Source organism: Sciurus vulgaris, assembly GCF_902686455.1.
Source record: "Sciurus vulgaris genome assembly, chromosome: 8".
Taxonomy (NCBI): Eukaryota; Metazoa; Chordata; class Mammalia; order Rodentia; family Sciuridae; genus Sciurus; species Sciurus vulgaris.
Window position 1 is genome coordinate 147,281,005 of NC_136468.1, and position 26,063 is coordinate 147,307,067.

Sequence of the window (26,063 nt, forward strand, 5' to 3'; positions counted from 1 at the left end):
AGACCTATTCCCTAACTTGTAACAGGCAGTGTGGGAATGAAACCGATTTCTGTAAAATTAAAGTATAAATATATAAAGTGTGGTTTAATTTAGCAAGCATATAAATAACTAAACCACCATTAAATTTAGTCTGCTTTTCCAAGCAGAAATGTTACAAGAAGCCGTGAAAAGGAAAAGGGATTAGAGAAGTTCCCCAGATCTGGATTGGGTTGACACTGATGGCATCTCCTCTCTCTGGAAGAAAAAGTAGTGGGGGTCAGTCGTTGCAGGAAGGGGGTGTAAATGATTGCTACAGGCTGTGAGACAGGATCCAGCTGTGATCCGGTGCTTATTGTACTCTCCTTCTGAATCCTTTGCTGGAGGTTGTTATCCTGTTGCTCTGTGGCCCCAGCTGCTGCTGCTGCCAGTAGACACCAGTTCCACTTAGGGTTCTCTTGCAGGCAGAATCCCCTGACATACTGGTACTTTTTCCTCTTTGCACTTCAGTGCCACTAGGAGGTACTTGATGAGTTGAAGTTACTTCTACGTGCCATTTTAAAAGGAGAGCATTGTATTTTCTAGGGGATCAGAACAATACAGATCAGAATACCTGAATACATGTGACATGAGAAACCTTAAAGTAAGATATGCTAAAAGGTTTTGTCACATTTAGGTAGCATTCTTGACTTTTTTTTTTTTTGGTCACTTAGTAAGTACAGTAGAAGTTAAGAATGGGAAAGGGGAAGTGCATGCAGCTTGGTGGTCAGAAAGGCTTCCTGGAGATCGGGCTGGAGGTGGGCTCTGCAGATCAGATCAATGGGTCTTATTGGGATTTAGCTCTACTAATGAGGCTTTTGGGAAATACTTAGAATAATGATATCAAGTGTTTTATAACTTTCCTTTTTTGTAATGCCACTGTAGCAGAGACATGTGTTTGTCAGACCTTGACAATAACTACCCAAAAGTCGATACTAAGAGGGAGAAAAATCAGAAGTCACCAATTAAGGACCCAAAATTTGAGGCCACATTGGCTCAGCAAAATAGGCCAGACAAGATTTCTTGTGAGGTATGCAAAGGGAAGAAACTACAGATTAATACTGAATCGGGGGAAAAAAGTATAATTGCTTTCTCATCTCTGTTTACAAAAGACTTAATAGAGAAACAAAAGTCTTGGTCTCTGGGCGGAAAAATCCAGAGTGAACCTGAAAACAAAATCACAATGTGCAAGGTCCATGCAACATCACCAAAATGTAGTGGAATTAGGTTTCAGAATGAAGAGAAGCAGTTCTTAGAAACTTCGGCATCTTTACCTGATGAAAAGCAGTGGCATGATGTCAATGTTTACCTGGGCCTGGCCGACTGTTCTGAATCAAAGCCTCCCGAAAAGCTGGATGTGGACTGCCATGAGCCGACGGAAAGGGCTGAGGTCTCATGCTGCCCCAGGAATGAAGGCTGTCAGAGTGACAGTGGCCTGTGGGAGTCCAAGTGCTGCCACCCGAGTAACTTCATAATCGAAGCCCCAGGCCACATGTCTGACGTGGAGTGGATGAGTATCTTCAAGCCTTCTAAAATGCAAAGAATCGTTCGCCACAAGTCTGTGTGCACTTGTTCAGGAAGCGTCAGTGCAACAAAGTACAACTCCTCGGCAAGGTTAGTGATCCACATCTGTGTTGCCAGCTCGCAGCGCGTGTGCCAGGTTGTGGAAGTACCAAGGGCCGCAGTAGCCACCCCGTGCCTTCTGCTAAACCAAAAACAGTGTTTGCAAAAGAAACCTTAAGACAGACCATTTACCCTTCACCACAGCAGAGTGCTCAATGGGGCAAAGGCTGTCTTAGAGTTCAGTGAGGAGTTTGTACTGAGGACGACTCCTGAGGCAGACACTTGGCTCAAAAACAAAACCAGTTGTTATGAGTCGGGCAGATATGTTTTATTAAAACACAGATGGGCAGGTCACTGTGCAGAGTGGAATGCTGCTCTGGAGCATTCCTCACCGCGGGATCTATTTGGAATCGACAAGCTGATCCTTTTGTGTCCAGACTGCATTATTTGGACCCCATATCAAAATATTTTTTTTTGCCCTTATCCAGGGTCACTTGGTATATTCCATATCCAACTGCTTCTCCTTGGGACCCAGTTAATGTCTGTTTTCAACTTTATGGTTCCCCCCATTTTTTTTTTTATCATATAAGAGAATATTTGTATTTAATAAACTGGTAAAAGTTACTAGATTTTTAGAGATGAAAATGGATTAGATATTAGCAGAGGCTGAATTATTCAGGTTCATCTTATTGTTCGATTTGCTGAATCTTGTGGTTGAGTGGCACTGTAATAATGTCAGCTATTTTTAACAAAGCATAGCTCTTAGATCTTAAAATACAGAAAGGATGAAGTTTCTATATTGAGAGTTTTATTTAAATTATTGTATTGACTTTCATTTTAAAATTTCTTTCTGGTACTTACGTTATTTAGAGTATTGACCCTTTTAGAAGCTTCAGTCCTTTAAAAATCATATTCTGCCATTTGCAAAAATATCTTTTCTAACTTGGTTGTTGCATTAAATGTCATCTAGTCATATTTGGTTTTTAAAGATCTTTGGATGACTGCAAGTAATCAGTAGGGCACAATGTCCTGTTTGTCACTACTAAACAAGAACATTGATGTTAAGGGGAAAGCTTGCATTGGATAGTTTTGAGAGCATAGAGGGGCATATGAAAATATAATTTATATGTTAAACTGTTTGTGTAAAACAAATTCAGAATCACCTTTCCTTCCAAGGCCCCTTTGACCTGACTGACTTACTGTAACTGAGGTAACTGCTTGCCCTGCCAGTGGAGGCACATGCCAAGACTTCACATGACAGATACACAACTAAGTAGGAAAGATAATTGTGTTTTCCTGTTTTTCCCCAGATTACAAGAGCTTGTATGTCCACTTTATTATCTAAGTAAAATATTCACATTTATGCCCCCATTCCATTTGACAAGAAGAGGTTTGCCTGTGGAGAGAGAGGCCATGGGCACCTGCTCTTCCCTGTGTTCCCTAAGACCCAGTGACTGTAGGAGCTTCGGGAGCCGCTGTGGTGCCGTTCCACCTTCACAGAGGCTTTACACAGCCATTGGCCTCTCAAACCAGAAACCTAGCATTTCCACACGTTTAACCTTACTCTGCATTAATTCTTCCCCTCCCTTTTGGATAATCCTATCCCTAGGACTATAATCTACCTTCTTTCCTATCATGTCAGGAGAGTGAATTTGGTGCCTGTGGTGTGCTTAAGCACACCCTCTTTTCATTTATTTTGTGGGGGGGAGGGAAATTTCCTATTCTATAGTTACCTTAAGTACAAATATTGTTTTTATTCTTATTTGCAAACAATGCATTCATTTCCAATATTATACTCAAAGCTTCTTCATTTAAAAAACATGTTTTGTCTTCTTGAGATACTTTTAAGTATGATACAAGTATGGTACTGCTTTAAGATAATCTCTTTCTGTTTGGTTTTATTATCACAGTGAGCTAATTGCCATCCAGCATTCCCACTGTTTGAGTTCTTCAAAATCTGCCCTAAAAGAGGATGAGACAGAGGCCCCTCCTGATAAAAGTAATTCATCCAAGGGTATGTTAACCAACAAAGAAGCAGCGTCACCCAGCAAAAAGGTTTGTTTTGCTTAGTAACTCTTAGTTTACTCAAGATTTCTATCCAACATGCTTTAGTTTTTCTGTAGTACTATTACATAATTTTGGCCATTCCTCAGTTTTTCAAGTTATAGAACTTTAAGTTTCTTTTGTAAAATTCTTTGAAGAAAATTTGTATTGCTGCTGTTGCTTTTTTTTTTTTTTTTTGCAAGTTGATACGTGTTCATTGTTTTATAAAAACCAATAGCAATACAGAAAATATGCCCAGAAAATATCACCCATCTGCTTGTCCTCAGCCACTACTTCCTCCAAATACAACCCCTGCCAAAAGCACAGTCGCCAGAGACACAAGGTAACATATTAGTGTCCTTATTTATTGACATCTCTCTGCAGAGATGTGCATACAGATGAACGTATAATAAATAGGACTTTACTATATAAGAAGACATCCAACTCAGCTCATAGGCAAAGACATCCACAGACTGAAGGTGAAAGGATGGGAAAAAACATGTCACTCACATGGATCATGTGAACAAGCAGGGGTTTCCATCCTCATGTCAGATAAAGTGGACTTTAAGCCAAAGTTAATCAGGAGGGACAAAGAAGGCCATTTCATGCTGCTTAAGGGAATTATACATCAACAAGACATAACAATCCTAAATATTTATGCCCCAAACAATGGAGCATCTATGTATATCAAATAAACCCTATTCAATTTCAAGAATCAAATAGAACACAACACAATAATACTGGATGACTTTTTTTTTCTTTACATGATTTTTTAAAATTTATTTTTATTGTAAACAAATGGGATACATGTTGTTTCTGTTTGTACATGGAGTAACAGCATACCATTTGCATGTTCATATATTTACATAGAGTAATGATGTTTGATTCATTCCGTTATTTTTTTTTCCTCCCCCACCCCTCCCACCTCTCTTTTCCCTCTATACAGTCCCTCCTTCCTCCATTCTTGTCCCCCTCCCACCCCCCATTAAGTGTCATCATCCACTTATCAGTGAGATCATTCTTCTTTTGGATTTTTGAGATTGGCTTATCTTACTTAACATGATATTCTCCAATTTCATCCATTTTACCTACAAATGCCATAATTTTATTATTCTTTATAGCTGAGTAATATTCCATTGTATATATATACCACAGTTTCTTTATCCATTCATCAATTGAAGGGCGTCTAGGTTGGTTCCATAGTCTGGCTATTGTGAATTGAGCTGCTATGAACATTGATGTGGCTGTATCTCTGTTGTATGCTGATTTTAAGTCCTTTGGGTATAGGCCGAGGAGTGGGATAGCTGGGTCAAATGGTAGGTCCATTCCAAGTTTTCTAAGGAATCTCCACACTGCTTTCCAGAGTGACTGCACTAATTTGCAGTCCCACCAGCAATGTATGAGTGTACCTTTTTCCCCACATCCTCTCCAACACCTATTGTTGCTTGTATTCTTGATAATCGCCATTCTAATTGGGGTGAGATGGAATCTTAGTATAGTTTTGATTTGCATTTCTCTTATTACTAAAGATGGTGAACATTTTTTCATATGTTTGTTGATTGCTTGTAGGTCTTCTTCTGTGAAGTGTCTGTTCATTTCCTTAGCCCATTTGTTGATTGGGTTATTTGTATTCTTCATGTAGAGTTTTTTGAGTTCTTTATATATTCTGGAAATTAGTGCTCTATCTGAAGTATGAGTAGCAAAGATATTCTCCCACTCTATAGGCTCTCTCTTCGCATTGCTGATAGTTTCCTTTGCTGAGAGAAAGCTATTTAGTTTGAATCTATCCCAGTTATTGATTCTTGCTTTTATTTCTTGTGCTATGGGAGTCCTGTTAAGGAAGTCTGATCCTAAGCCAACAAGGTGAAGTTGTGGACCTACTTTTTCTTCTATAAGATGCAGGGTCTCTGGTCTGATTTCAAGGTCCTTGATCCATTTTGAGTTGAGTTTTGTGCAGGGTGAGAGATAGGGGTTTAGTTTCATTCTGTTACACATGGATTTCCAGTTTTCCCAGTACCATTTGTTGAAGAGGCTATCTTTTCTCCATTGCATATTTTTGGCACCTTTGTCCAGTATGAGAAAATTGTATTTATTTGGGTTTGTGTCCATGTCCTCTATTCTGTACCATTGATCTACCTGTCTATTTTGGTGCCAATACCATGCCGTTTTTGTTACTATTGCTTTGTAGTATAGTTGAAGTTCTGGTATTGCGATACCCCATTTCATTCTTCCTGCTAAGGATTGCTTTAGCTATTCTGGGTTTCTTATTCTTCCAGATGAATTTCATGATTGCTTGCTCTATTTCTGTGAGGTACATCATTGGGATTTTAATTGGAATTGCATTGAATCTGTATAGCACTTTTGGTAGTATGGCCATTTTGACAATATTAATTCTGCCTATCCAAGAACATGGGAGATCTTTCCATCTTCTAAGGTCTTCCTTAATTTCTTTCTTCAGTGTTTTGTAGTTTTCATTGTAGAGATCTTTTACCTCTTTGGTTGGATTGATGCCCAAGTATTTTATTTTTTTTTGAGGCTATTGCAAATGGAGTTGTTTTCCTCATTTCCCTTTCAGCTGTTTCATCGCTTGCGTATAAAAATGCTGTAGATTTATGTGTGTTGATTTTATAGCCTGCTACTTTGCTGAATTCATTGATGAGGTCTAGAAGTTTTCTGGAGGAGGTTTTTGGATCCTCTAAATATAGAATCATGTCATCCACAAATAGTGACAGCTTAAGTTCCTCTTTTCCTATTCGTATCCCTTTAATTTCTTTAGTCTGCCTAATTGCTCTGGCTAGAGTTTCGAGGACAGTGTTGAATAGAAGTGGTGAAAGAGGACATCCCTGTCTTGTTCCCGTTTTTAAAGGGAATGGTTTCAGTTTTTCTCCATTAAGAATGATGTTGGCCATGGGCTTAGCATAAATAGCCTTTACAATGTTCAGGTATGTTCCTACTATCCCTATTTTTTCTAGTGTTTTCAGCATGAAAGGGTGTTGTATTTTGTCAAATGCTTTTTCTGCGTCAATTGAAATAAACATATGATTCTTATCCTTAAGTCTATTGACATGATGGATTACGTTTATTGATTTATGAATGTTGAACCATCCTTGCATTCCAGGAATGAACCCCACTTGATCATGGTGCACAATTTTCTTAATATGTTTTTGGATACAGTTTGCCAATATTTTGTTAGGGATCTTTGCATCTATATTCATCAAGGATATTGGTCTAAAATTTTCTTTCCTTGATGTGTCTTTTCCTGGTTTGGGTATGAGGGTGATATTAGCTTCATAGAATGAGTTTGGTAGGGTACCCTTCTTTTCTATTTCCTGGAATACTTTGAGAAGTATTGGAATGAGTTCTTCTTTGAGGGTCTTGTAGAACTCAGCTGAGAATCCGTCTGGTCCTGAGCTTTTCTTGGATGGTAGATTTTTAATGGCTTCTTCTATTTCATTGCTTGATATTGATCTGTTTAAATCATGTATGTCCTCCTGGTTCAGTTTGGGCGGAGCATATGTCTCTAGAAATTTGTCAATGTCTTCGGTACTTTCTATTTTGTTGGAATACAGATTTTCAAAGTAGCTTCTCATTATGTTCTGTATCTCAGTGGTGTCTGTCGTGATATTTCCTTTTGCATCATGTATTTTAGTAATTTGAGTCTTCTCTCTCCTTCTCTTTGTTGGTGTGGCTAAGGGTTTATCTATTTTGTTTACTTTCTCAAAACCAACTTTTTGTTATGTCCATTTTTTGATTAGTTTCTTTTGTTTCAATTTCATTGATTTCAGCTCTGATTTTAATTATTTCCTGTCTTCTACTACTTTTGCTGTTATTCTGTTCTTCTTTTACTAGGGCTTTGAGCTGTAATGTTAGGTCATTTAATTGTTGACTTTTCATTCTTTTCTGGAATGCGCTCCATGCAATGAATTTTCCTCTTAGTACCGCTTTCATAGTGTCCCAGAGATTTTGATATGTTGTATCGTCATTCTCATTGACCTCTAAGAATTTTTAAATCTCCTCCCTGATGTTTTTTGTTATCCATGTTTCATTCAATAGCATATTATTTAGTCTCCAAGTGTTGGAGTAATTTCCTTTTTTTATTTTGTCATTGATTTCTACTGTCAGTCCATTATGATCTGATAGAACACAAGGCAGTATCTCTATTTTTTTGCATTTCCTAAGGGCTGCTTTGTGGCATAACATATGGTCTATTTTCGAGAAGGTTCCATGTGCTGCTGAGAAGAAAGTGTATTTGCTGGTTGATGGATGGAATGTTCTATATATGTCTATTAAGTCTAGGTTATTGATTGTGTTATTGAGTTCTATGGTTTCTTTGGTTGGATTTTGTTTGGAAGATCTATCTAGTGGTGATAGCAGTGCGTTAAAGTCGCCCAGAATTATTGTGTTGTGGTCTATGTGATTCTTGAAATTGAGAAGGATTTGTTTGATGTACAGGGATGCACCATTGTTTGGGGCATAAATATTTACTATCGTTATGTCTTCCTGATTTATGGTTCCCTTAAGCAGTATGAAATGTCCTTCTTTATCCCTTCTGACTAACTTTGGCTTGAAGTCCACTTTATCTGATTTAAGGATGGAAACCCTCGCTTTTTTACTGAGTCCATGTGCGTGGTAGGTTTTTTCCCATCTTTTCACCTTTAGTCTGTGGATGTCTTTTTCTATGAGATGAGTCTCTTGCAGGCAGCATATTGTTGGGTCTTTCTTTTTAATCCATTTTGCCAGTCTGTGTCTTTTGATTGAGGAGTTTAGGCCATTAACGTTCAGGGTTATTATTGAGAAATGATTTGTATTCCCATTTGGCTTATTTTTGGTTTTTAAGTCGGCTTGGTTTCTCCTTTGAGTGGTTTTTCTCTAAGGTAGTTCCTCCCTTTGCTGACCTCCATTGTTGTTTTTCATTTCCTCCTCATGGAATATTTTGTTGAGAACATTCTGTAGTTCAGGCTTTCTATTTGTAAATTTAACTTTTGTTTATCGTGGAAGGATTTCATCTTCAAATCTGAAGGTTAGTTTTGCTGGGTATAGGATTCTTGGTTGGCAACCATGTTCTTTCAGAGCTTGAAATATGTTGTTCCAGGCCCTTCTAGCTTTTAGAGTCTGGGTTGAGAAGTTGGCTGCTATCCGTATTGGTCTCCCCCTATATGTAATCTGATGCTTTTCTCTCACGGCCTTCAAAATCCTATCTTTATTTTGAATGTTAGGCATTTTCATTATACTGTGCCTTGGTGTGGATCTGTTGTGATTCTGTGCATTTGGTGTTCTGTAAGCCTCTTGTATTTGATTTTCCATTTCATTCTTCAGGTTTGGGAAATTTTCTGATATTATTTTATTGAATAGGTTGTTCATTCCTTTGGTTTGTATCTCTGTGCCTTCCTCAATCCCAATAACTCTTAAATTTGGTCTTTTCATGATGTCCCATAGTTCTTGGAGATTCTGTTCATGATTTCTTACCATCTTCTCTGTTTGGGCGACTTTATATTCAAGATTAAATATTTTGTCTTCATTGTCTGAGGTTCTGTCTTCCAAGTGGTCTAGTCTGTTGGTGATGCTTTCCATTGAGTTTTTTATTTGGTTTATTGTCTCCTTCATTTCAAGGATTTCCATTTGTTTTTTTTTTTTTTTTTTTTTTTTTGAGAATCTCTCTCTCTTTTTTGAAATGATCTTTTGCTTCCTGCATGTGCTCTTTCAGCTTATTGGTATTATCATTCATTGCCTGCATTTGCTCTCTTATCTCATCCTTTGCTTTGCGAATCATCTTAATTATGTATAATCTGAAGTCCTTTTCTGACATTTCTTCTAACATACTGTCATTGGATTCTATTACTATAGAATCTAGATTTGTTTGGATCATTTCCTTCCCTTGTTCTTTCATGTTGTTCATGTATCTTCCCCTCTAGCAGTGCAGATCTGGGGTACTGCAGATTTCCCCCTATAGTGGCCCTTACAAAACCCTTTCTTTAAGAGGAGATCAATATTAGCAGTGCCCAAATCAGACACTATGCAATCCTAGACCAAATAGCCCCTATGGGGACAATAATAAAATTGTCATAATAAACAAAATGAGTTCAGATGTTATCTTCGGTAAAACAAACAGGTTTGCAGTAAGGTCTGCAGTTTCTAATGGAGGACAAAGAGGATGCAGAGGGATGTAGAATATGGCTGTTAATGGGATAAGAAAAGAATATACAGAAGTTCTAGAAAATAGAAAGGATGAGAGTGTAATCAAAAGAAATCTGATATTAGCATGCAAAAAAGGGAGAAAGAGACTCTGAGGGAACAGGTAAACAAAAGGAAAAGAAAGGAAGAAAGTAAAGAAATAAAAACTTAAATTTTTTTTAAAAAGGAGAAGAAAGAAAGTCTACTGTATGAAACCTCCCAGTGTTCAGTAGCCTGATGCATGAGAGGTATCTGACAATGAGCTTCAAGCCTCCAGCAGGCGTCTCAGGATGGGATTTGCCCCACCCGAAGATCGGAGCTCTGGCTTCCAGGATTATCCAAGATGGCTGCTCTGGCTTCGAAATGTGTTGGCAAATGGGGAGCTGCAGCTCAGGGGTGGACGTGGTCAGCTGGAGGTCCTGGAGACGGGATGCAGTTGGTCCGGCAGGGGTCCTGGGAGTCCAGTGTGTTTGGTGTGGTTGTGGGATCCTGGAGGCCGGGTGCAATCAGTCGGTCTGTGTTCCCAGTGATAGGGCGCAGTCAGTTGGTCTGGGGGTCCTGGCAGCAGGGAGCAGTCAGTCGATGTGAGGGCCCCAGAGGCAGGGAGTGGTCGGTTGGGCTGAGGGATCCTGGAGATGGGGCTCAGTCAGTCCAGCCAGGGGTCCTACGGGGCCTGGCTGTTGTCTCAAAATGGCAGCAGTCACATGTAATCAAACCTACAGGTACTGTGACAGTGAACTTCCAGGCGACAGCAGGCAGTTGGTGCTCCACTGACAGTCTGCGGTCAGTCTCCTGGCAGCTGTTGGACGATCGGGAGGTGAACCTCGAGCGTTGGGTGATGGATAGGGGTAAGGTAGGCGATGGACAGGCGAGAGGCAGGCAAATGGCGGATGATAGATGCCTGACAGTGAGCAATCTGCTCTCAAAAAAGGCGTCGATATGCTGGCAGATTGCAGGTCATCACAGCAGACAAATGGGGTAAACACCAGGGGATCGATAAGCAGCAAAAACTGCCTCACCGAGAAACAGATATCCTCTGCTTGAATTCGGCATTACGGAACGACTCGGAACGCAGCCTCCCTCTAGTCCGCCATCTTGGATCTCCCCTGGATGACTTTTTTAAAAAATATTTTTAGTTGTAGATGGGCACAATACCTATGCTTTGTTTTTTTATTTTTTTGTGATGCTGAGGATCAAACCCATTGCCTCACATGTGCTAGGCAGGCAGTCTACCACTGAGCCATAACCCCAGCCCAATACTGGGCCACTTTAACATGCCTCTCTCACCACTGGATAGATCCTCCAAACAAAAACTAAATAAAGAAGCTATAGAAGCAAAAAATGCAATTGATAATTTAGACTTAACAGACATATAGAGTGTTTCATCCATCAATGACTGAATATACTTTCTTCTCAGCAGCACACGAATCCTTCTCTAATATAGACCATATTATGTAATCTATCATGTATGTTGGCATGCAATTGTAATATTACCTTAATTTGTTTTTAGCATCTGTAGGGTTATTTTAATAGTTTCCTTTCCATTGATACTAATTTTGTGTTTGTACTTTTTTCTTGATTAGACTTGTTTGATTTTTATCAAATTTTAGTTGTATTGTTTCTTCTCTACTTCATATAGTTCTGCTTCTACTCTTATTTTTTTCCTTCCTACTACATAATTTGAAAGTAATTTGATTGTTATTTTAGCTTCTTCTGATACAAGTACATTGTTATAAATGTTCATCTGAATACTGTTTTCATCCCAGAGAGCCTGATATATTAAGATTTTATTATCACTTAGTTCAAAGCACTTTTCATTTATTTTTCTTGTGCTTTCTTCCTTGACCTCTGAGATAAGTGTGCCACTTAATTTTGAAATAGTTACTATGTGGGGGTGGGGTTCTATATATCTTAAATTGATTGATTTCTAGTGTAGTAAATCATGCCGAAACACAGTTTGCATGATTTCAAATTAAAAATAAGTAATGGAAATGCTTTTAATATTGATTGTATTGGTTGCATACACGTCAAAACTGATCAATTTGTATACTTCAAATATGTGCATTTTATTGTACTTCCACTTTACCTCAGTAAAACTTTGGGGAAAAAATGTAAAAAAAAAGAAAAAAGAAAGAAAGAAAAAGAAAACATCTAACCCTGATGAGTTCCCAGGACACCAGAATGGCAAATTTAAATCTCCACTCTTCCATTCCACTATCGAGAAAGTTAGCATGAGGCTGTGGATGATATTAGAGCACAAAAATTAGGCTTTCCTACTGACTCTGGTCCTGTGTGTTGTCTCCCAGCATCTGTACTGTGAAGATTCGGAAACTGCAGCAGGATGGATACTTTTTCTCAATTAGAAGCTATTTAAGTAAAAGGTCTTTCACCTTTTTAAAAAGATAATTAAAATGGGTTTATGGTCTGATTTCAGATAATGAACAGGAAAAATAAGCTTTGATTCAGTAAATTTAATTTCGCAAAGATTTCATTTCCCTATTATGATTCTTTACACAGCCTGGAGGAAGGGAAAAAAAGGAAAATGGAGTTGTTGAGAGTAGAAGTTTTTGCTCTTCAAATGTTCTTCAAATCAGAAGCATTATTACCTGAGAACTTACAAGAAATAGTTTCAGGCCCACCCAGGACCTATTGTATCTGCTCAGTTTTTATAGCTTTGTGTGTGTGTGTGTGTGTGTGTGTGTGTGTGTGTTACTAGGGTTAGAACCAAGGGGCACTATATTACTGAGTTACATCTCCAGCCCTTTTTATTTTTTATTTTGAGACAGGTCCTCACCAAGCTGCTGAGGCTAGCCTTGAATTTGTGATTCTCCTGCCTCTATCTGCAGAGTCACTAGGATTACAGGCTCAATTATTTTTATATTAATGGTTTTATACAGGACTGGATCCCACATATCAATCTTTTCTCTGGATTATGTGATTAATCAAAGTCTAAGTTATCACTGTTTTCTTTAAACATCAATCAGCGTTAGACAAGGTGCCCCTTGGGCCTTTCAGGATTCTGATACATAAATATGTAGGTATATCAGTGTTTTGTGTGTGGTAATGGGGATTAAACCCTGGGATTCTCTACCACTGAGCTACCCACCTCTACCTCTAGCCTGCCTTTCTTTCTTTCCTTTTTTTTTTTTTTTAAGGTACCTGGTCATGTTAAGTTTTCCCTGAATGACCTCAAACTTGATCCTCCTGCCTCAGTCTCCTGAGTCCCTTAGATTACAGGTGTGTGCTACCATGTCCAGATTAATTTTGTTGTGTTGTTTTTTGTTTATTTGTTTGCAGAACTGGGAATTGAACCCAGGGCTTTGTGCATTTACTAGGCAACACACTACCACTGAGCCACATCCCCAGCCCTTTTAAATTTATTTATTTGTGAGATCTTCAGCAACTTAACAAGACAAAATAAAAATAAAAAGGACTGGAGATGTGGCTCAGTGGTAAAGTGTCCCTGGGTTCAGTCCGAAGAACCAAAAAAACTGTGATCTTTTTGCCTCTTGAATAGCTGGGACTATTGGTGTGTGCTCTCACACTCTGCTTTTATTTTTATTTCTTTTTTTAAAGTATTTTTTTTTTAGTTGTAGAGGGACACAGTGCCTTTATTTATTTAATTTTACATGGTACTAGGGATCAAATGCAGTGCCTCACACGTTGACAGGCAAACGCTATACCAGCTGAGCTACAAGCCCAGCCCTGCTTTTATTTTTAATTAGTAAATATTTGTACAATAGCTACAAACAGCAGCCCCCTTGAAAGGTATGAAGCCTTTTGCTTGTATGGTTGTTCTAAGGATCCTTGGAGATGGCCCTTTACAATGAAAAAAATATGTGTGTGTGTGTGTGTGTGTGTGTGTGTGTGTGTGTGTGTGTACTGGGGATTTAGCCCAGGGATGCTTAACCAGTGAGCCACATCCCCAACCCTATTTTTTTTTATTATTATTTTTTTAATTTTGAGACAGAGTCTTGCTAAGTTGCTGAGGCTAGCTTTGAACTTGGGATTCTCCTGCTTTAACTTCCGAAGCCACTGGGATTATAGGTGTATGCCACTATGCCTAACAAATAAATATTTTAAGCATTAGAAAAATGAAGAATATAACCGGGCACTGTGGTGCACACCTGTAATCCCAGTGACTTGGGAGACTGGGGCAGGAGAATTGCAAGTTTGAAGTCAGCCCCAGGATCTTAGCAAGGCCTAAGCAACTTAGTGAAGTCCTGTCTTAAAATTTAAAAAAGAAAGAGGGAGGATACTGGGGATGTAGCTCAGTGATGAAGCACCCCTTGGGCTAAATCCCCAGAACCAAAAAAAGAAGAAGAATATAGTATAACCAGCAATTGTGCACCTACATTAGGCTTTATCAAATGTTTACATTTTGGGGCATTTGCTTTATTTTTCATTCTGAGGAAATAAAGTGTGAATCCCACCTGCCATTTTCCCCAGGCCCTCCCAGTTAACCACCATTCTGAAGTTGATTACACACTGTTTTTATACTTTAGCTACATAAAAGTACATACGTAAACGTTATATGATGCTATTTTGTGTCTTTTTGTTCATTTTATTATTTTTATGGTGTTGAGGATGGAACCAAGAACCTATGTTGCTAGGCCAGTGTCTACCACTGAGCCAACTCCCCAGCTCCCTAAATTGAACAGTAACAAGAATAAGTGAAAGCACATCTATATGTCCTAAAAGCTTACAGGCCCTTAGTGTTGAAGTCCCCATATGCAAATATTTGGATCTGCTAATTTTGGCTTCAAAAGTTTATTTAAGAAAGCTAAACAGTGGTTAGGATTCTTCTGTCAAATGGATATTACTTCATTGTAGCAAATTCTGTTAATGTCACATTATTTAACTGAGTAGGTTCTAAGAAATAAAAGGAATTTTGATTATTCTAATGGTGTCTTTGCTTTGCAATATCTAAAATCAAATATTAACAGGTAGATACAATTTTTGACTAAAAGTTGTATTTATAAAATAAACGCTTAAAAATATTTCTCAATTTTATGAATGCTGTTGATCCTTCCAGGAAGACTTTTCACCTACAAGTAAGCTTCAGCGGTTGCTGGCAGAGTCTCGGCAGATGGTCACCGATCTGGAGCTGAGCACACTGTTGCCCATCAGCTGTGAGAATCTGGACAGCAGTGCCAGAAGCGTGCGTTTCCTTTTCTTATGGCTATGCGGGTAGGATCTGACTCTCCAGCAAGTCCTGGAGTGCGGGGTCACAGGAGGCAGTCCACTTGGGGTGGAAGTTCCTTTGTGTGTCTGAGGGAGGGAGGTGGCAGCTCACTCCACAGAGCAAGTCAGACTCCAATGTCACTTCATCCAAACTGCCTCTGCCTCTTTCTGAGGCACGTGACACGTGAGCGTGAATGCTTGGGAATAGTTGTCATGTGTGTGGTGCTGCAGATGAAACCCAGAGCTCAGTGCCAGCCACATGCTCTACCACTGAGCTCCAGCCCCAACCCAAATTCTTGGGGATTTTTAAAAACACAAAATTTCAATTTTGAATACATAAAAATTTCAAATGCACACAAAAAGAATAACAGTCACTCACTTTTAACAGTCATTAACTTTCTGCCATTTTTGTTTTATTCCCCATCCAAACATGTTTTCTTCTGAAGTGTTTTAGAGCAAATCCAAGACAATATGTATCATTTCACTCATAAATACTTCGTAGTGTGTCTCTATCAGATATGGACTTTTTAGAAACAACCATAAGATTATTACGCTCAACAGAACAAACAATATATCCTTAATAGCATCTGATGACTAAACTCTCTTAAGTTTTTCCCATTTGTCTTAAAAATGCCTTTTTCTTTGTTCAAATACATATTTAGCCAGGATCCATACTTCGCATTTGAATAGTCTCTCTATTAAAGTCTTAAAGTCTCTCTCCCACTTTTCCCTTCCTCCTCTTCCTTCCTTCTTTTTCTTCTTTCTTCCTCTTCCTTTTCCTCCATCTTTTTTATTTTTTATTTCTTTGATTCTGAGGAATGAACCCAGGGCATAAGCATGCTCTATAGCACTGAGCTATACTCCCAACCCCATCTTCAGTTTTTTAAAGCCATTCATGTGTGGAAGAAACATAGGGTCATTTGTCCTGGAGAGTTACCCACATTTGGGATCTCACTGACTCTATCTTTGAGTTAACAACTTTCCTCTGTCTAGAATTCCTGAAAACTGGCATTTAGACTAGCAACTCAGTGAGACTCTTGATCAATTTGGGGTTTGGAGTTTTTTAAATTTTGGCATTAGTTCTATGTGCTTCCTGTTCTGTCACATCAGTAGGGTCCTAATATCTGGTTGTCCCATAAAAGTTGTTATGCTTGATGGGTATGTTTAGGAGTTTGTCAGCCTGAGTTTGAATATTCTCAAGTTTCCCTGAAATTCACTTAATGATTTTAACATTCACGGATGATTATTATTTAGAACACATTACTTCATTGGGAACTTCAAAATAGTCATTTTCTAAATCTGTCATTCTTACAGGAAGAATGACACGGTAATCTTTTTTTTTTTTTTTTTTTTTTTTTGGTACTGGGGCTGGAACCCAGACACCCTCCACCACTGAGTTATATTCCCAGCCCTTTTAGTTTTTTATTTTGAGATAGGGTTTCACTAAGTCACTTATGGCTTTAGTTGCTGAGACTGGCCTTAAACTTGTGATCCTTTCACCTTAGCCTCCTGAGTCTCCAGGATTGCAGGCATGTGCCACCACGTCCACTTCACACATTAACCTTAACTGCTGATTCTGAGCACAGTAATAATTCAATAGCAATGATGTAAGTTGCTCTGTAGATTTTATAGCATCAACATAAAACAGTGAAAAGAATGCTGGACTTGAAATCAGGATAGTTGCCCAGGGTCCTCACTGTAAAATATGAGCTTAGAGCTGATGCTTTAAGATTCAAGGTGCCTTACTTGGATGTGCTGTGTGCAGTTAAAAGATACTTAAAAGTCATTGAGTTAAATTCTTTTGTATCTCTGACCCCAAACCAAAATAAACAAAGCAGGTCTGGAAGAACACCAAAGGCTTTTGTACTCACCCTGGCTGGGTGCAGCTGAGGGGTGGAGTGTGTGCCTAGCGTGCTTGAGACCCTGGTTTCTATCCCCAGCACTGAAAAGAAAGAAAAAAGAACCTTATTAGATTATAACTTCATACAATAAAATGAAGACATTTTATTAAGAATGTCTTTAATGACTATTTTGTACTTTAATAAACACTGATATAAAAAACTGGTTTGAGCTGGGCACAGTGGTGCACACCTGTCATCCAGCAACTGAGGAGGCTGAGGCAGGAAGATGACGAGTTCAAAGCCAGCCTCAGCAAAAAGTGAGGTGCTCAGCAACTCAGTGAGACCCTGTCTCTAAATAAAATACAAAATAGGGCGGGGGATGTGGCTTGGTGGTCAAGTGCTCCTGAGTTCAATCTCCAGTACAAAAAAAAAAAAAAACATAAAACTGATTTGATAAGTTTGGACAAATTCGTATCCACCCATGCAACCAGTATTCCAGTCAAGACACACAGCATTTCCATCACCTGAGAGGTCCTTTGTGCTTGTCAAAGTGAATTCTTCCTCACCACACAGGCAGTTTCTGATCTGATTCAATTATGAGAGACCAGTTTTGCCTATTCCAGAAGGTTGTGAAAGTACAGTTGTACAGCACGTGCACTCTCCAGCTTTTCCAGTGGACTGAGCTTCATTCCTGTTGTGTATCAGCACTCTGTTCCTCTTTATTGCTGGGTAGTAGTATTCCATCACGTGACTCTTCCACAGATGTCGTCTTCTCCTCTTGATGGGACATTTGTTTCCCATTTGGGGCTATTATGAGTAAAGCTGCTGTCGACACCTTCATGCCAGTGTTTTCACGTATGTATGTTTTCCTTTTTTAGGGTTAATACTAAGAAGTAGGGTTACTGGTTATGCAGTAGATGTACATTAGCTGGGCCTGGTGGCGCACACCTGTCATCCAGGTGCTCGTGCACCTGAGGCAGGAGGGTTGCACGTTGGAGGCCACCCTCAGCCATGTGGCAAGACCCTGTGTCAAAATAAAAAATAAAAAGGGGTGGGATGCAGCTCAGTGGTAAAGTATCCCTGGTTCAATCCCCAATACACAAAAAATAAAAAGAACCAAAGAATAGGTGTACATTTGGGCTGGGGCCGTAGCTCAGTGGTAGAGCGCTTGCCTAGCATGTGTGAGGCACTGGGTTCAATTCTTAACACCACATAAAAATAAATAAAAATAAAGGTCCATCAACAACTAAAAAAATTTTTTTAAAAAGAATAGGTGTACATTTAACTCCTTAATAAATTGCCAAATTGTTTTTTCATCTAATTCTACCATTTTGTACTTCTGCTAACTGTGTAGAAGTGTTGTAGATGCTCCATGTCCTCACCAGTATATTTGATCTTAACTGTTCTGGAAATATGAAGTGGCATCTTACTGCAATTTAATTTGCATTTGTTGGCTAATGATAAACATCTTCTCATGTACTTATCTCCATCTATTTATGTTTTCCTTCATTTCTCTTACCATATTTTATAGTTCTCATGGTAGGGATCTTGTATATCTTTAAAAAAATTTTTTTCATACATGTATATAGTGTAATAATGTCTCATTCTACTGTCCTTCCCATCCCCACTGCTCCACCCTTCCCCTCATTCCCCTCTGCATAATCCAAAGTTCCTTCATTCTTCCCTACCCACCCCCCACTATGGATCAGCATCCACTTATCAGAGAAAATATTCAGCCTTTAGATTTTGTGGATTGGCTTATTTCACTTAGCATGATATTCCGTAGTTCCATCCATTTACCTGCAAATGCCATAATTTCATTCTTCTTTAAGGCTGAGTAATATTCCATTGTGTATATGTACCACATTTTATTTATCCATTCATCTGTTGAAGAGCTTCTAGGTTGGTTCCATAGTTTAGCTATGTGAATTGAGCTGCTATAAACATTGATGTCACTGCCTCACTTTAATATACTGATTTTAAGTCCTTTGGGTATAAACCAGGGAGTGGGATAGCTGGGTCAAATGGTGGTTCCATTCCAGGTTTTCTTAGGAATCTCTGTACTGCTTTCCAAAGTGGTTGCAATCCCACCAGCAATGAGTGTACCTTTTCCCCCTTGTATATCTTTTGTTAAATTTCTCTCCTAATATTTTGTTCATTGAGGCTATAATACATGGTGTTTTAAGGTTTGAGAATTTATTTTAAATATTTTTAAATTTATTTATTGATATAAATAACGGTAAATTGCAACTTTGCTGAATTCATGTATTCCTTTTTTTTTTTTTTTTGTGGTGCTGGGGATTGAACCTAGGGCCTTGTGCTTATGAGGCAAGCACTCTACCAACTGAGCTATATCCCCAGCCCCTGAATTCATGTATTCTATATTTTCCAATAGATAAGCAAGTCATTTGTGAGCAAAGACAACTAGGAAGGCTGAGGCAGGAGGATTGCAGGTTTAAGGCCAGCCTTGGCAATTTAGCAAGATCCTCAGCAACTTAGTGAGATCCTCTCACATTAAAAAAAAATAGGACTATGGATGTAGCTCAGTGGAAAAGCACCCCTGAGTTCAATCCCCAATACAATAAAAAAGAAAAAAAAAAAGAAAATGTTATTTTTTTCCCCAGCCTGTATACCTGATTTCTTACAGCTCTGACTAGAACTTTCATATGAATGTTGAATAGAAGTAGTGAGAGCCGGTGTCCTTGCCATGTTCCCCAGAACACCCTGTGGTGGCATTTCTTGCATAGCTCTCTTCAGTTGGCATCGGTAGACTGAGAGCTCTATAGCAGTTTCCATGTGACAGAGGCTGTCCACAAGTTAGCACATTAGCCATGTTAGAATCAGCATGCTCATTCCACAAACCTAAATTAGAGAGTCATAAAGCTCCAAGCCAGACGCGTCCCCAGATGTGCAGGACGCCGAGTGGGAAGATCACTTGAGCCCAGGAATGCAAAACCACCCTGGGCAACATAGCCAGACCCTGTCCCTCAAAAAAAGGAAAAAAAAAAAAAGAAGAAGAAGGAAATCCTGTCATTTGTGACAACATGGATTAATCTGTGGGGCAGTGTTAAGTAAAATAAGCCAGGCACAGAAAGACGAATGCTGCATAATCTGATTTCCATGTGATCCACTTGGTCAGCTCAATGGCTTCCGCCTGTAATCCTAAAAACTGGGGAGGCTGAGGTGGGAATAGCAAGTTCCAAGCTGACCTCAGCCCGCTGGTGAGACTCTGTCTCAAAATAATAAATTAAAAAGGGCTGGAATGTAGCCCGGTGGTAGAGCACCCCTGGATTCTATCCCTAGTACCCCAAAATTCTTTCAAATAAAAAGATCAAACTTGCAGAAGCAGAAGGTGGAATGGTAGTTATCCGGGACTGGAACAGAGGAGGAAAGGAGAAATGTTGGCCAAAGGATACAAACTTTCAGTCAGAGGAAAAATCAGTTCAAAAGATCTATTGTACAGCATGGGGAGCATACTTAATAACAATGTATTGTACACTTGAAATTGCTAAGAGAGTAGCTTTTAAAAAAAATGATAAGTACCATGAGGTGATGTGTTAATTAGGTTGGCCATTCCATTCCATAATGTATGCATATTTCAGAATATCACAACACAAATACAGCTCTAGAGACATTTAAATAAAAGATATGTATGTGCTACTCAAAAGACTGAGGGCTGAGGCAGGAGGGTCACAAATTCCTGGTCAGCCTACGACAACTTAATGAGACCCTGTCTTTAAAAAAATAAAAAAAATTAAAAGCTGGGGATGTAGCTCAGAGTTAGAGCACTTGCCTAGCATGTGTTTATGTCCAGGATTTGATCCCCAGTAACACACACACACACACACACACACACACACAAGGTATGTCACAAAATAGTGAGCAGTTTTACTTATGTTAAATGGCTATAAAATGCTTAAATGCTGCAGTATGCATATGGCAGGGACTGAGTCTGCATGCAGATTGGCTTGTTAAGAAGTGGTGCAGGGCAGTTGTTGGGTGGACAGCTGTAGCAACAGATGTATGTGCATGTGACTCACAATATGGGCCAGGATATGTTTGGGGTGTGTATGTATCTTGTGTAGTCCCACATGGCCCAGTTCACCTGGGTACAGTTCGCCTAGTGTTCCTTGTGGGAAAAATTGTACATAAATGCAAACTTCACATTAAGCTCAGATTGTCCACTAATTTATCAGTGTTGAAACCCATTCATGTTTTCAAAGCAAATGTTACAAATGTTGTCTTTCAAGCTCTGACTCCAGACTCTTCTTGCAACCTTTTCTTTAGGGTTTGCTATGGTTTCGATCTGGAATGGCCCCCAGAAGCCTTTGTACTAAAGGGTTAGTGCCTAGTCCTTGGCACTGTTAGGAGGCTGTGGATCCTTTAGGAGACTGGGCCTTGTAGAAAGGAGTGAGGTCATTGGGGCATGCCCATGAAGGAGATATTGGGACCTAGTCCTCTTCTTTCTCACTTACTGGTGTGACCTGTTTGCTCCCTCCATGATGTGCTACCTTGCACAGGTCCAAAAACTATGTGTTCACCTGATCATGGATCAAAACTTCCAAAACTGAGAGCCAAAATAAACCTTTCCTCTTTTTAAGTTGATAATCTCAGGTATTTTGTTATAGTAATCAAAAAACTAATACATTCCTACCTAAGATGTAAATGAACTCCCTCATTTTGGTCTTCATAATGTGGATCTGTGTGTGTGTTTGTGTATTTCCATCAGAGTACAAATCGTGGTACATTTGTGGTTGATTACATGCTATTGAGGATGCTTGGTAACTACCATGAATGGAAATGGTAGGAAAAAAGGCAAGACTGTGACCTTAGACATAGATTGAAAAAAAATGCTAAAGCTATTTGAAGTTGATGCAAGCTTGGCTTAAGAAAATTTTTGAGTCAGTCTCTGTGGTAAATGCCTGTAATCCCAGCTACTGAGGAGGCTGAGGCAGGAGGATTGTAAGTTTGAGGCCAGCCTTGGTAATTTAGCAAGACCTGCAACAATTTAGCAAGAATTTGCTTCAAAATAAACAATAAAAAGGGCTGGGATATATAGCTCAGTGGTAGAGTACCCCTGGGTTCAGTCCCCAATACCTTCCCACTGCCTCACCAAAAAAAGAATTTTTGAGCTGATAAGACCCAGGAGAGATATTTAATCCAAGGCTTTCATTTTACAGTGAGGAAAAGGGGCTAAATTCTTGTTTTGTTCAGTCTCTTACAAGTAGAATCAAAAAATCTTGTAATTGGAAAAAATATTGACTCCAAACATATTTTCCACACTGATTGTTGAGATGGGAAAACAGAACTCAAATAGTAGAAATCTACTTGGCAACACAGTTTACGTACTCCCCCTGCCTCATGCTTTTGAACTTGATACAGAAAGAAAAAGCAAATAATTTTGAAAAAAATATTCTTTAATTTTTGTGATAAAGAAGCAGGCTAAAGTCCTGAGCATCCGGTGTCACCGACGCGTTGCCATTGTAGCGCAAGACAAGGGTGGTGATTCAGAGCTGTGAAACAGGCTTTCTCAGACATCTCTGGGGAGCTCAAAATGATTGGGTCCTCCTGGCAGGGAAATGGCAGGACTTTCTAAAAGCTACAGAAGAACTGAGCCTTTGACAAAGCAGTGTCACTTTGGGGATCTCTTCTAGAGACACCCCTGCATGGGCATAAAATACCATAAATACAGGTTTCATTGCAGCATTGCTATAATAGCAAAAGACCTGCCACAGCCAGCTGTCCAGCAAGAGAGAAGCAAATGGGTGAGTGGTGGCATGGCCACGCTCCGGGCCTGCTTAGCCGGGGCTGAGTGCCCTGCGCTTATCCTGAAAGGCCACGCGGGCTCCTGCTACCAGCAGGCTGCATTCCAGCCCTGTCTTTCCGGGGTCTTAACCTTTTTGTGGCAGCCTGGGAAAGCTTGCAGAACCACAGGTCTCTGTGAATATGGCGGTGTTTGATCATTTCCTTTTTTCAGGGTTGGGCAGGGGAGGTACTGGGGGTTGAGCCCAGGGGCACTGTACCACTGAGCTATATCCCCAGCCCTTTCTATTTTTATTTTGAGGCGGGGTCTCACTAAGTTGCTCAGGCTGGACTGGAACTTGGGATCCTTCTGCCTCAGCCCCGGCAGAGTTGTGATCGTAGGTGTGTGTGCAGACCCCACGCTTGGTTGTATTTCTTTGATTTCCCAAGGTCTTTAAATGCATGTCTGCTGTATTTGCAGATATTGCCTTTGTTTTTTTCTAGTTTCTCTGTCCTGGGTACTAACCTGGGGATTGTTTTTTAGAACTTAGAAGTCTCAGAAGAGTCAGATCAAAAGAATACCTTTGTCAGTCACTGAGGAAAACTAAGTCAACCCGAGTATTTATTGTTATCTTGGGTAAGTCACCTTTGCTTGTCTCACCTTATATCTCAGTTAACATTTAATAAGTAACTTAGGACATTGATAATGTGGAGTCAAGGTCATGTATTGGTTTGACCAGTAATCCTTTCTCTTTTTCTTGGCCTATTTATATTGTGACTACCTTCTAAATGCACTCAAATTAAAATGTCAGTTACTCTTGAGAGAAATACAGATCAAAAAGCTCTTGTTCTCAGTACATAAGGTTTTAAATCTAAGGAAGTGAACACATAGATCTAGCTTTAAAAATAAGATTCTAAATTAACATTTCAGTCTCTCATCTAGATGGCTCTCTGGAAAGAAAGGGTTTCAGGCTTCATTAGAAAGTGGATAGACCCAGTGAGCACTTCCTCGGTTTGCATCTCCCCTAGCAGACCTTCACTTCAGGTGTACAGTTTCTTCAGAGTTCAGTTCAGTAAGCACAGGCAGTTATTGCCCATCCCTTCCCCATGAGCACAAGAGCCCACGCTGGAGCTGGGAAGGCGGGAGGTCGGGCTGCCCCAGCCCCCGTCCCTCCCCCTCTTGTGAGGAGTTTGTGTTTGTGATGGGTCACATGACCTTAGGCTGACAGAACCGTGATGTGCATTCGGTGCCTTCCACCCTGGCAGCCTCAGCACCGGCCAGCGCTTGCCCACTTTGACTGTTTGCTCTCTTTCCTCCCCAGCAGCAGACTTCTCATCTACACGGAGGGCAGAAGGCAGACACCCATCTGGCTTCACCTCAGAACCAGAGAAGACTGTGATCCTCACAGGCAACATTTAACACCAAAGTGGAGCAGAAACTGAAAGTTTATTTTTTAAACATCTATTGTTTTCATTTAACCAATTTCATGTCCAAGAAATATTTCCATTTGTAAGCAGTGAGGCCTCATCGTATGTAAGTATGGAATTATGCTAACACGGAAAAAGGCCTCTGTAAAGGTGCAGACGGCAGCTGGGTGCTGGAGACTCTTCACGCGGGAGATCAGGTAGAGCACCTGCGTGTAGATGCCTCCTAACCACCTGCTTTCCTAAACCCTGGGCAGATGTGAAATTATAGCCAGGAGCTCACCAGAGTCAGCTACAGATGTATGAGGATTAGTATTCTCTTCTCATACAGTGTTAGCTCTGGACTTTGCTGTGTTAACAGACATGAGATGATATGATATAAAATGTTTTAAAGGGGAAAATATTGCCTTGGTGGCTGACAGGTGAGGTACATCCATCCTAAACCAGCAGAGCCCCGAGCCCTGTCTTGTCTGGGTCCATAACTCAAACAGAAACTTGCTAGAAGACCAAGTTTCATGTGAATTTTTTTTATATTAAAGACTAAAATACTTCCATTTTAACTTGTAATTTTATTTTTTAAAGAATATATTGTGTGCCTCTGTGTCCCTTCCAAGAGAACTGATCAGCTTCAGTCAATAAAAAAATATTTTTAATACTAAAAAAAACCTGTTCTTTTTAAAAATTATATAGGAATAAAATAAGGAAGGTTAGTTATTTAAACAGAACCTGGCAAGTTAATTTCCTCAGGAATGGGAATGTATTTTTTTTTTTTAAGCATCACAGATATCAAAGTTCCATTGTGCTGGATAAATGCGCCTTTGTTAAAGGTTTCAGTGCTTCTTCAGAGATGATTTTCATGAGAGTGGAAGAGCCACCCCAGTTAGCCTTTTTAATCAGGGTACTGAGAAGAGAAGTTGGGCAAGGCTTGGCCGCATTCTTCCTAGATACTTGCTTTCTCCCCAGGCTAGTTGTTCAGAGCAAGATTGGAAAAGGCGTAGTTGGTTCCAAACCACGCTTGCCAAGTCGGGAATATAAGCTATCCCTGGATAGGCTGGCTTCCAATCTGAGAATCAAAATGTTAAATTTTCTCCTTGTATGACAGGTTTGTGACCACATATACCCTGCCTGCTAGAAAGGAAACACTGACTAGGTGCTAAGTTGGAAAACTTGGGGAAACTAAAGGATTTTTTTTTTTTTTTTTTTTTTGTACTGGGGATTGAATTCAGGACACTTTACCATTGAGCTACATCCCCAGCCTTTTTTAAGCTTTTATTTTTGAGACAGGGTCTCACTGAGTTGCTAGGACTGGCCTCAAACTCAAACTGGTCTCCTCCTGCCTCACCTTCCTGAGTTGCTGAGATTATAGGCGTGCACCACCATGCTGGCAAGGATTTGAAAACAATAAAAAATATTTATGACTAAATGCATTTTTAGCTCATAGAATTCACCTATTCTTATCCCACCATATTGTTGTAAATTATTTCACATGCAATTAAAAAATGGCAGATTTTTAAGTGATTGATTTATCTGTTGCAACCTGTTATTTAAATACATGAGCAATTTCTGTTAGAGATAGTCTCATGTTATGAATGAAATAGTTGCAAGATAAATTATATTTTAGGATTTATATTTTATTTTATTTGTTTTATTTTTTTGGTTTTTTAGTTTGTTTGTTTGTTTTGATACCAGGGATTGAACCCAGGAGTGTTTCACCATTGAGCCTCAGCCCTTTTTATTCTTTGAGACAGGGTCTCAAAGTTGCTGGGGCTGGCCTTGAATTTAAGATCCTCCTGCCTTAGCCTCCCTAGTTACTGGGACCCCATGCCTGGTTAGGTTTTAGATTTTTTGTCATTATTCTTTTTTTGGTACTGGGGACTGATCCAGGGGTGCTCTACCACTTAGCTGCATCTCAACCCTTTTTATTTTCATTTTGAGACAGGGTCTTGCTAAGTTGCTTAGGGCCTTGGCCTTGACTTTGCGATCCTCCTGCACAGGCCTCCTGAGTTGCTGGGCTTAAAGGCGTGTTATCATCATCATTCTTAAGATCACCATATCGTCTTAAGAGGAGACCACTGAATT

General features: G+C 39.6%; 1 protein-coding gene across 9 annotated transcripts in view; it reads left to right on the plus strand.

The window, feature by feature from the left end:
* The window catches only part of CCDC62 (coiled-coil domain containing 62), a 44,387-nt gene extending 18,852 nt beyond the window's left edge, over window positions 1–25,535 (plus strand). For 4 of the 9 annotated variants that reach the window (XM_079149538.1, XM_079149541.1, XM_079149544.1 and 1 more), the window contains 5 exons: window positions 901–1,629; window positions 3,489–3,633; window positions 14,828–14,953; window positions 23,104–23,196; window positions 23,882–25,534. In XM_079149538.1, coding sequence (XP_079005664.1) covers window positions 901–1,629; window positions 3,489–3,633; window positions 14,828–14,953; window positions 23,104–23,157 — 1,054 coding nt within the window. In that variant the 3' untranslated portion in view covers window positions 23,158–23,196; window positions 23,882–25,534. Of the gene's footprint in view, window positions 1–900; window positions 1,630–3,488; window positions 3,634–14,827; window positions 14,954–23,103; window positions 23,197–23,881 lie in introns of all 9 variants that reach the window. The other 5 variants (XM_079149543.1, XM_079149542.1, XM_079149540.1 and 2 more) reach the window with 4 other exon arrangements.
* Window positions 25,536–26,063: the final 528 nt, after the last annotated feature.